This window comes from Aethalodelphis obliquidens, unplaced genomic scaffold, assembly GCF_003676395.1.
Source record: "Aethalodelphis obliquidens isolate GAN/ISIS:26980383/991018 unplaced genomic scaffold, ASM367639v1 scaffold8, whole genome shotgun sequence".
NCBI classification, from domain to species: domain Eukaryota; kingdom Metazoa; phylum Chordata; class Mammalia; order Artiodactyla; family Delphinidae; genus Aethalodelphis; species Aethalodelphis obliquidens.
In genome coordinates, this window is record NW_020837952.1 from 18,090,408 (window position 1) to 18,102,545 (window position 12,138).

At 41.8% G+C, this 12,138-nt stretch overlaps 1 protein-coding gene across 1 annotated transcript in view; it reads left to right on the top strand.

Annotated features, from left to right (window-relative positions):
* The window catches only part of MYRFL (myelin regulatory factor like), a 117,482-nt gene that overhangs the window by 54,560 nt on the left and 50,784 nt on the right, over window positions 1-12,138 (top strand). The window contains exons 6-10 of the mRNA XM_027106999.1: window positions 1,807-1,957; window positions 5,539-5,734; window positions 7,706-7,782; window positions 8,931-9,041; window positions 11,186-11,276. Coding sequence (XP_026962800.1) covers window positions 1,807-1,957; window positions 5,539-5,734; window positions 7,706-7,782; window positions 8,931-9,041; window positions 11,186-11,276 — 626 coding nt within the window. The remainder of the gene's footprint in view (window positions 1-1,806; window positions 1,958-5,538; window positions 5,735-7,705; window positions 7,783-8,930; window positions 9,042-11,185; window positions 11,277-12,138) is intronic.

Below are 12,138 nucleotides of genomic sequence, written 5' to 3' on the forward strand. Positions count from 1 at the left end.
TTTTATTTTGGCTGCGCCGGGTCTCAGTAGCCGCACGCAGGATCTTTTTTTAGTTGCGGCACGCGGGCTTCTTAGTTGTGGCATGCATGTGGGATCTAGTTCCCTGACCAGGGATTGAACCCGGGCCCCCTGCATTGGGAGCGCAGAATCTTACCCACTGGACCACCAGGGAAGTCCCTGACCTCCTGTATTCTTAGCTGGGAGAAAGTTTTTCAGGATTTTGAGAAAATCCTTTTCCAAAACAGTTGTTTACAAAACCCCCCAAACAGATGTTCTGCTTAGGTGACAGGAAATAGTGATACCCCAAGAAAAACACAATTTCTGTGACATTTGGGATCCAAAGTAACCTGAGGCAGCTCTGCTATTTACTTAAGTCCTCAATAAAAGTATAAAGAAAGCAAGCTAGGTGAGTGAAGGAAAAACCAGCCACATGCCCCTGCATTTTCCAAGCTGTGGGCTAAGTGCACATGCTGTATAGAAGCTGGTGTCATATCCCGTGTTGTTGCTTACAGCCGACACCTGATCTTATGTACACACACTATTTCCCTTTCACTCCTGATATCAGGCATGAGTAAAGGTAGGGGAGCTCACAGAAAAGGGTAACAGCAAACATCCTAATGGAATTTACATAAACATCTGCGGTTGAATTGTACCATTTGGTACAATTAGACAAACTCAAATTAGACAAACAACTTGCAAGGATTATGCAAAAATAGTGGCTTGCACTTGTGAAATTGCTGTTATTGGACCATTTTTGAATACAAAAGTAGCAATTTCATATAGTTAATACTACCTTCTAACAAGATATTCTGTGTTACTTTATCTTGGTATGAGCTTTGAAAGTCCTTTCACTTGTATTATGATATTCTCTCTGCTTGTGTGATGTTGCAAGATGGGCAGGACACCTGTTTCAATTTCCATTTTGCCGTTGAGGGAATTAAGACACTAAGTGAATAAATAACTCATCTAAGTTCGAAAAGTAGAGAATCTTGGTGCCACAAGGGACCTATAATAGATTAGAGTGTATTGGTTGCAATTAACAAAAACAAAGAAAAAAAGGACAAAACCAAAAACAAAAAAACAAAACCCCTCAAACTGCCTTAAGCAAAAACAAAACAAACAAAAAATCAAAATGAGGGGCTTTACTGGCTCCTGTAACCCAAGATTTAGGAGTGGATCCCAGAACTCAAATCATGCCATCAGGACTGGGTGCCCTTCACTCTCAACTCTGCCTTCCGCTGTGCTGGCTTCATTCCCAGACAGGCTTTTCCCTCATGTCCCAAAATGGTGCCAGCAGCTCTTGGGGATGTGACTTATAGGTTCAAACCTCATGGAAAAGAATCAGCATCTTTGAACTCGTCTCCCCTAACATGCTGAGATCCACTTTGCTTGGATTGAATTAGGCCATGTGTCTACCTGGTGCAATTACTGATGCAAATAATGAATGCTGTAGTTTGATTGATCAATCCTGCGTCCCCTCCCCTTCTCAGGCTGGGAGTGGACTGCACCTGAATCACACAAACTGGGAGTGAGGAGACGCCAAGACAGAAATGGGGTAGACAGATACTGAGGGGAAAGTTTCTGACAAGTGCTTGCCATGGTACCTTAGAATCACTGACCCCAAGCTGCTCATTTTACAGATGAGGAAACAAGGCCAGCCACATGCCCCCTGCCCCCCAACACTTGTCACTCCCCACACGGTCCCTCTGCCTCATACATGGCCTATGCATTAGCTCCATGCAGCTGTCGGTGAGTCTAGGAAAAACAGCCTCGGAGGAAAGATTTAATGCACTGATTTCTTTGCAGTGACAAGTAGGAGTCACAGCAGCGAAGTGCAAGACCACGACAGTGAGAGACAGAACATGATGCCTGTGGACCAGTGCTCTCCTGCTTTGAAGTGGCAGCCATACCGAAGCGTTCCTTGGCATAGTTTATTCAACAGTCAATATGAAAAACTGTAAGTGGCCTTAGGAACCCTGTGCTTGGCCGGAGAATGAGGGGAGAAAGGCAGTGCTGACTCTCAAAACCAAAGCCAAGTATTTGAGCTTTGATACCACCCCTGATCAAATGGGATGCATCAGCCAGAAAGTGTGTCTTACTCCTTATATTTTGCATTTTAACAATAAATAGTTGGTTTTCTGGCCTTCAGGAATCCAGACCTGTAATTCTAACTCATAATTTACCCACTAAATGATGGAGGAAGAGGGAATCTTTCTGAGATCACATGCCCAGTTTAAACTAAAAGCTGGAAAATGGAGATTTCCCAAATCATTAACATTTAATCCTGCAGTTAGTTAAAAATCCCATAGAATAGTTTTGGGGGGCCACATTAAATTGTTAGCTGCCCCAACATCTATGCTGCAAATCAGTATTGTCAATTTATTGTCAATGCGGCCTGCAGCGATCATAGTTGATGGTGGCTTTATATTAAGAGACTGAAATCAAACCATACAAAATATCCTTAAACTGGAAAATTTTCATCCTATTCTTATGCCATTATAGTTTCGAGAAATAAATGTGGACTTATGCATTATTGCTCTTAAACATCCTTCAAGCCTTCTCTTTATTCCTTAGGGTATAATTTACCTACCCAACTCTTCTAGAATTTTCATTGATTACAAATGCCTTCTTGAAACACTGAAGCGTGTTAATGGTTAAAGAACAGGATTTTCAATTAATAAACATAATATGAAATGAGAAACGCTGGGCTACAAACTTGAGGGTCTTCAGGGTATTTTCCAAACTCAAATATAGCTTCATTAAGAGCAAAACGTATCACTAGGACTTTTATGTTGGATGAACTAGACAGAAGAAATCTTTTCCCTAAAATCTAAGGAGTTAAACAGACTTTGGGAGTTGGTATGTTTAATAGGAGACAAAAAGAAGCAAGTTGCTACTTGTTTCATTGAAATGTCACAACTTGTATCTTTGCCACTGTGTGCAATAGAAAAAGAAAGGAAGGATCCATAGATCTTGGTTTTGAGTCAGCCTTCATTTGATGATTTTTTGGCAATTCTTCCATATTCTATCCTAAGTACGAGTACCAAGGTATGAAACTGTCACACATATGCACAGTATTTTAATTGAAGCCTATAATGCTTCCTAGTCTGTATGTATTTGAGTTGATCAAGTTTTCAAGGTAACATTTATCTCTCTTCTTACTTGAGTAGGTTTTTTAAGTTTATTTGGACAGCCAATCTATGCTCCACTGATCTGGAAAAAAAGGAGAACACAAGTAGTATCAACTCAAAGGTGTAGAGGCAGATTTATTTTGAAGGCTTAGCCGTAATTCACTTTTCTTAAGCAAAAAAGGAAGGCAGTATTCTTCTGGATTAGAACTCAGGCCATCTTGAATTCACTACTCACATCATTGAGACAGAAAATCACTTGTCTCTTCTTAGATTATTATGTCTAACTTGTTACAAAAATATCATTTTCCTAAATAACCTAAAAGCAATAAAGTTAGGGGATTAAAATTTTATTACATCTTTTTTTGGGGGGAGTGATATTTACAACATGTGTTAAAAAGAGCTTTAAAAAGGCCAGTTTAGTTGACTTTATAATTAACTTTTGATATCAAAAACAGAATTGCTACTCTTAGGTAGGTAGAATAGTTTCTATAACCAGAGATTTGTGTTTAAGATTCAGAATACTCTTCAACTGTATGTGTTGATTCAGTTTCTGCTTACAGCTGTCCCTCAATTTCGGGCTAATGCTCATATATGAGCTGCAAATCTTACCTTCTTTCCTTAGAGTTTTTGACAGTGAAACATGGAAGATCACAGAAAGATATTTCCTTTTATTTTTCTCAACCAAGACAGTTCTTACTACCCTCTGTAGTAAAATGTATACAATTCAATCCATCCAGCCTTTCCACAAGCAAATTACAGATTAGTTCTAGAAACCTGAGTCAGTATGAAGTTCCCAGATGGCATAAGACATGTGGTCTTTATCAAATTCTTCATTCAGTGGTTTTTGCCTTTGCTGCTGGCGGGCACTGTGGTTGTCGGGCCTTTGATCAGCATCTTGAGGGTAATCAATGACCTAGTGAGTTGATCCATTGGTGAGGTGCTTAACTTGCAAAGAACACAAACACTCTTTTCCCAGGAGACCCATTCATATTTTCTGTCTCTGAAATTAGAGGAAAATTTAGAAACTATATGTTGTTCATTAAATGGCAGCCATCCAAATTGAGATCCCAGGAAGCAAAGATCCACAGAGTGACCGAGAGCTAGCAAAGCAGTTGAGTACTGCCCTCCTCTGTGTGTTATCTGAGGAAGGAGCTCCCTTCCTGAGGAACGTTTAGGAAACTTGATGCATTAAAAATCATCAAGAGGGCTTCCCTGGTGGCGCAGTGGTTGAGAATCTGCCTGCCAATGCAGGGGACACGGGTTCGAGCCCTGGTCTGGGAAGATCCCACATGCCACGGAGCAACTGGGCCCGTGAGCCACAATTGCTGAGTCTGCGCGTCTGGAGCCTGTGCTCCGCAACAAGAGAGACCGCGATAGTGAGAGGCCCATGCACCGCGATGAAGAGTGGCCCCCACTTGCCACAACTAGAGAAAGCCCTCGCACAGAAACGAAGACCCAACACAGCCATAAATAAATAAATAAATAAAATTAAAAAAAAAAATCATCAAGATATGTTCCATATCTACAACATATATGGAAAAAATTACCAAAGGAGTTTTCAACTTCTGTATTTTCTTCTCTACTTGATAATGTTATCTGTTTAATAGGTTTTATTTTTACTAACATTTAAAAGTATTTAAATAAACATATAATACGCAAAGCATTGCTATTGAAAATGATTTGATAAAACAAATAAAGCAAGAGTCTGATCAGCCACCCCACCATCATCCCATTTTTTTTTCTTGCAGAAGTAAACAGCATAGTAGGTATTCAGTGCTATTACCAGATCAGGAAGATAAAAAGGAAATGACCGTACTTTAGTGAAAACATGTAGTCTGTAGTCAGTAGTCTGACTGGCTCTGGTTACTCTGGTTTAAAGCTATTGCTGGTAGTTCTGACCAGTCTGCTTTTTTCATATGACTGCCAGGAGGCTGAACATTCATTCATCTGAGTGATATGCATTCATTCATTCGTTTGAGTGTGGTGTTGCTGATGAAATTAGAGATTTTTTTTTTAAGGAGGAAAGAGATGAATTCTATCCCAGATATTTCATATGTCTGATTAATGTACTAACTTCTCAACTTCTAGCCTCCTTCTTTCTATTGTACAGTGGAGTCAAATTAGAAGTCTAGGGAGCACAAAGGGAAAAGGCAGGCTGAGGAAACAATGCTTCCATTTGGCAGGAATTGTGCTTCTTCCTCGTGAACATAAAAAGCTGGGAGCGCCAGCTGTACTCAGAAATACTATTTTCATTTCCTTGGTGAAAATTAACGAAATTGATTAAATATAGCAACAGGTACTTTCCACAATATATTTTCCTGAAATGGTTGTATAATTAATATTGTTCATGAAAGAAAATGTGTAGAAAATATTTGTAAAACCGGTTTCTTCCTTCCACTTTTCATAGACCTGATATAGGCTATCGAGTTGTTACAGACAAAGGATTTAATTTTTCACCAGCAGATGAAGCTTTTGTTTGCCAAAAGAAGAACCACTTTCAGATCACCATCCACATCCAAGTTTGGGGAAGCCCCAAATTTGTCAAAACCCAAATGGGTCCAAAGCCAATAGAAATGTTCTACTTGAAAGCTTTTGGGATTAAGGTAAGTCTTTTATTTAGTTCAGTTTAACTCAGCCAGCGTTTACTAAGTGTTCCAGTTGTCTGTTGCTGCATAACAATCTATCCCCAAACTTGGCAACTGAAAATAATCAGTCATTGATTTGGGTCACATATCTGTAACTTGGTCAGGGCTTGGCTCTGACAGCTCATCTCTGCTCAGGAGTCATCAGCTGGGGCAGCTCATCTGGGCCTGGATCCAGTTTCCAAGATGGCTCACTCACATGTCTGTCAAGTCTGTGCTGGCCATCAGCCAGGAGCTCACAGGGGGCTGTAGCTGGGAGGCCTTGGCTCTTCTCCATGTAGATTTCTCTGTGGGACAGCTTGTGCTTCCTCACAGCATGGTGAATGGCTTCTAAGAATAAAGGCTTCAAGGCACAGGAAATGAAAGCTGCCAATTTCTTAAGCCTGGGCTCAGAATCTGGCAGAACCTCACTTCAAACTACAGTTTTAAAGTCTTTTAGTGTATAAATCTTGCACTTCTTTTGCTGAGTGTAATTGTTTTATTATTTTTGATGCTGGTGCATTTTCACATGCAGTAAGTTCATAGTTTTCACCGAAATCTCAAAGAGGTCTCTAACTTAAAAAAGCCAAGCTAATCTAGTCAATGCCCCCCCTTTTCCAGTTTAACAGAGGGGAAAACCAGGCCCAGTAAAGTCACACAGTTCATCCAAAATATTAAATGATAGAGCTGGGATTAGAATGCAGGTAGGATGACTTCTGAGTGATCAATGAGTATTTATTACATTATTACCTGAGATCCAGCTCCTTAGGGTGAGGAACATCCATTACCTGCATATTTTTTTTCTGACCTGGGCTCAGGCACTGAGTCTCCCAAAGTGGGGCTTGACTGCTGAACACTCCAGCTGATCTTGCTCCAAACCAAACCAAAAGAAAACAACAGACAACAATGAAGTATATTTTTCTGAGTATGGAATTAATATGAGTCCATTGTGAACATTATGGAACATAATAGAAAAGTATGAAGAAGAGTAAAATTCATTCATATTTGAGATCCACCACTTGGTAGCCTAATTTTTCCTCATTGTTTTCTATTATTAAAATTACTCTCATATTAATAATATTATACTGTGAAAATGGCATTATATAATATCATTGAAGTCTATAAAATATTATTTACAAAGATGATATGGTTTTCCATTATATCGAGATACTACCATATTCCTGTATTATTGTAAATTTTGTTTATTTCCAATTTTTTATTGTCATTGATAAAACTGCAGTGAACATCCAGGTACATCCATCCTTGTATGAGGATAAATTCCAAAAGAGGGGTTGCACATCGGACATAGGATCGGTATTAAAAACACTTGATGTTGGTGGCCCAGTTGCTTTCCAGAAAGACTGTTACTATGCAAATACCTACAAACCATATATGATAGGGCAGATCTCACCAGGCCCTTGCCACTGTCTTCACTAATAACAAGAGTTTGTAGCAACTACTGAATAAATGTCATTCCTATATTTTATTTATTTTATTGTTTTTTGTTGTTTCTTCTTATTCGAATGCAAGCTCTTCAAGGGCTGCGATTTCTGTTAGTCTCGTCTTCTCATCTGTAATGCCTAGAGCAATGCCTGCTGCACAGCAGGTGCTCGACAAGTATTTATAAAATGAATGACTGACTGAATGAATGAGTACATGTATCCTTTGAGCTGCCTTGCTCCTGTGTTTTACTAGTCCACTCTATATTCCCTGTTTACCTGAAATCCTCTGTTGTCTTGTGTTTTCTTTGTTTAATTCTACAGGTATTTGTTTCTTTTCTCACCAATAACACACTGCTTTAAGGTGCCCTACATCCCTTCAGCGACTTGCCCCTCCTGCAAAGTGCCTAAATTGATGCCTTGGGAAACTTTAAGTATTTGAAAATTATTTACTAATGAACTTTTTAATTAATAAAGAAATTAATTATTAATTACTTTTTGTTGTTCTACGCAGGTAGAGGCCACCAATCAGATAATTGCTATTGAACAGTCCCAAGCAGATAGAAGCAAAAAGATTTTCAATCCTGTTAAGTAAGAATTTCTTTTCTGAATTCCCTTGTGAATGTTTTGGGAAGAAGGCCTATTGCCAAATTTATTTTGTTTATTTAAAATGAATTCTGCTGTAGGAACTAAATTAGTAATATGTTAATATTATGAACACATGCTTATCAACAAAAGTAGGTAAAACCATTGAAATAATCGCAAAAAAAGTCTTATAAAAAGCTCCACTTTAAGGTCATCATTATTTATATGATCATTTATTACTGACAACCTTGCTAACAACTTTGGTTCCTGGAGATAGATTATGATTAGATCTTTCTTTTAATTTTTCATTTAAATCAGCGTGAGGCTGATTGAATTGATTTCAAGGCTCTGGATCCATGCTGTGCTTACAATTCATTTTTTCTTGTTTTTTTTTTTTAAGCAGTGTTGATAGATTGCCTAATGGGTTCCAAAATAGAAAGCATACAGGACTGGGATTATTCAAAACAATGTGGTGGTCCAAAGCAATATGGCAGTAAAGCAAGAGGTTGCCCTACAGAATGAATGGGATTTGCTTTTCGACTGATTTGGCTGGGATGATTTGACCCTGAGTCAATCCTATTTGGGGGAAGAAGATGGTCTTACAGCCTGGACAGGCCAGCGGGAGCTCAGCCTGAAGCTCAAGCAGGAGCCGCAGTACAGACAGCTCTGCTTTTGCCTGGTACATCCGGGTCTCCCTCGCTGCGAGGCTGTGTGTGCTCTTCCTTGGGAGCACGCTGCCTTCCACAGCCAGGTCAGGAGAGGGCAAATACGTGAAGGAGATGCGAAGGAGTTCATGAGGAGCCTAGAGGAACCGCTTCAGTCAGGAGGCGAGTGTTCTAGCAACTGTGGCACAGGTGAAACAGCTTTTCTCCTGTTGTCACGGTCAAAGAACCCATCTGTGGGAGCGTGCGACACTTACGAGTCTGAAACTCCGGGCTTGAGCTGCTGCTGGATGAACGTTTCTAACTATTCAGGAATTACTCCCTGGCAGCCATTCCTGACCAGGCTGTGGGTACTTTACTAAAAATCAGTGTCCTGCACAGTGTGATGAGAGCAGGGGACTGAACATACCTGAGAAGCTAAGAATGAGTCCGATGTGATCAAAGACTTTGTGTTCTCCTACAGTCTCTCGATATTTTTGTTGTTTGTTTTAGAATCGACCTGTTGGCCGACCAGGTAACCAAAGTAACGCTGGGCCGGTTACACTTCAGCGAAACCACGGCAAATAACATGAGAAAGAAGGGAAAGCCAAACCCTGACCAGAGGTACTGGCGTGGTGTGTATGCCTCAGGCTGGCTGGTTACGTTACCTGATGGCCCAGGGCCCTCCAGCAGCCCCTCTGATCCCGTTGGTCCTACCAGCCGGCAGGCCGGGCCTCCCTCAGTTGCTTCCCTCCCTTCTCTGACTCTTTCCGTTTGTTGACCCATCTCATTTACCCTTAGACATCTTTCTTCTTCCATCCTCACTCCCCACAATGCCTCCTCTCCTGCCCAGCGCCCGGTCATCTTGTCTTGATTCTCTCCATGATCCTCTAGAGGGACCATATGTTCATGTCTCAAGGCTGGCCGAGAGTTGAGGATTGACTGCATTTCTTGAGAATTCTGTGTGCTGGCCACTAGTTTAATGACCTGAGCCCTGCAGCTCTGCTGTAGCATTTTTTTGAAAAGAAAATAAATTTGCATTAATGATTTATACCTGTGGTTCTCATAATGTGGTCCCAGGACTAGGAGAGATGGCATCACCTGGACACTTACTAGAAATTCAAGTTGTCAGGCCTCACCGAGAACCTACGGGATCAACAACTAGGGGTGGGGTCCAGCAATCTATATTTTAACAAGCTCCCAGGTGATTTGATTCATGCAAGTTTAAGAACCACTGGTTTTAGAACATAGGTTTTGGAGTTGGAGGGAATTGAGTTTGAATATTTCATACTGCCATTTACTAGCTGGGTGACCCTGAGCATGGAACTTAACCTCTCTGAGGTTTCCTATTCTGTAAAATGGGGACAGTATCCATATTTTACTCCAATAAGGTTGTTTCGGGGTTCTAAATGAAATAATGTAGATAAACTGCTTAGCCCAGTGCGTGGCACATTTTGAGCACCCAGTAGATGATGGCTAATCATCATCATAACAATTACTACTATTACTGACTTACTTTAGATAAAGGGGAGAACTCTTGCCCTCCAGGGATTAGAGACTTTAGAGTGTTACAGAAGTTGGTGAAGTGTTGTTTTTTTTTTTTTTATGCAGTTCTTAAAGCAAAAGCTTTTCTGATAGGGATAGTTTTTATTTTGACTTTCAAGAAATGGTCTAATAAGGACCTAACTGTATATAGCACAGGTAACTCTACTCAGTACGCTGTAATGACCTATGTGGGAAAAGATTCTAAAAAAGAGTGGACATATGTGTATGTAGAACTGATTCACTTTGCTGTACACCTGAAACTAACACAACATTGTAAATTAACTATACTCTGATAAAGTTTTTTTTAAAAATGCATGCTTTATAAAAAAACAAAAAGAAATAGTCTTATCTTAAAAATGTCTCATCAATGGTACACATGAAGAAGCAATTAAAATCACAGTGAGGGGCTTCCCTGGTGGCGCAGTGGTTGAGAGTCCGCCTGCCGATGCAGGGGACACGGGTTCGTGCCCCGGTCCGGGAAGATCCCACATGCTGCGGAGCAGCTGGGCCCGTGAGCCATGGCCGCTGAGCCTGCGCGTCCGGAGCCTGTGCTCCGCAACGGGAGAGGCCACAACAGTGAGAGGCCCGCGTATCGGGGAAAAAAAAAAGAAAAAAAAAAAAGTCACAGTGAGGAAGGTTGCCTTGATAACAATCGGAAGGGAGGGTTCTGGTCTTTGACTAAAGTCATGGCCAGAGGATGTGAAAGGTGCAGTTTCCATGGCCAAGAGCAGATCAGGGTGGAAGGAGACTGTGTGGCCGGGCAAGCCCTGCTGGGTCACCATCCATTATGGCCTAGGATGTGTGGCTTGGATGGCTCTGGACAAGGGGACCTGGAAGGTGGCTTTTTGTTGTGCAAGTGCGCGGCGGCAGTGCTGTGTTGAGGGCCCAGGAATGCAGTAGAGTAAGGTCTGCACCAGGCCAGCGCAGATGGGCTGAACCCAGGCCCCCAGCAGGGTGTCCGCTCAGTGAAGGCTGCTTTGGGCCTGCAAAACAGCTCACACATCCCTCAAGCCGGGCAAAGGGCAGACCCAGAACAACAGCGAGTGAATCAACTCCTCTCTGGTTTCGCAGGAGGGGCAACTTAGAGCAGCAGAGAAACTCTTTAAATACGCGAACCCATCTGGGTAAATTCACTCTTGATTAACTGTTGGGTGGCATTCGATTGCACAAGTTATGTCTCTGTTTCCTGATGTGTTGGCATTGGTCTGCTATTTCTGAACTAGATACTTCATGTTGGTGGTCGGACTGTATGCTGCTAACCAAGACCAGTTCTACCTGTTGTCTGCTCACGTCTCTGAACGGATCATTGTAAGGGTAAGCTCAGTTCTTTGACTTTTCTGGATCCCACCTGCTTTTTCACCTGTAAGTAGAGTTTGCATATTCAGTGGAATGCATGAAGTATGCAGTTTCTCAATTGCCAATGATGACAAAGATAATGATAGCAATAGCAGATACTGTTATTTTTAGTTTTTACGCAGTGGTTCTCAACCAGAACTTTTGTCTCCCAAGGGTCATTTGGCAACGTCTGCAAACATTGTTGGTTGTCACAGCTGGGGGTGCTACTGGCATCTAGTGGATAAAGGCCAGGGATGCTGCTCAACACCTTGTGATGCACAGGACAGTCTCCACAACAAGGAGTTATCCCTCCCCAAACGTCAGTAGTGCTGCAGTTGAGAAAGTTTTTACAGTATGTTCTAGGCACCGGGCTAAATAATTTCCATATGACATCATTTTACATTGTTTCATTTTTACATCACATTCTTTATACCCAGAGAAGCTAAGGCTTAGGAGGAAGAGACAGTCATCCATGAGCACAAAGCTGATAAATGATGGAGCCCAGGTTATAACCCAGTTCCTCTGACCCCAAAGCCCACAGGGTAGGGAAAGAGGTAGGAAGGCATTCCATGCCCCAAAGTGATTGGTGGCCCCAGGGACATCTGGGCCACTGCGCAGCACAGAGTAATGGCTCAGCACGTTTTGCTGAATGAATGATTGGTCACAGCTGTGGACGGGAGCTGTTGGCAGCTGTAGCAGCATCTGTGAGGGGCCGGGCCAGCCAGCACAGAGAATGCCGGGGCCATGAGGTAACAGGTGAGCACAGGCCTGGCAGCCCTGGGAGCGACTGCTTTGTTATGGATCTTTGAAGTGGCACCGGGGGCATGCCCGCTCCAGTAGG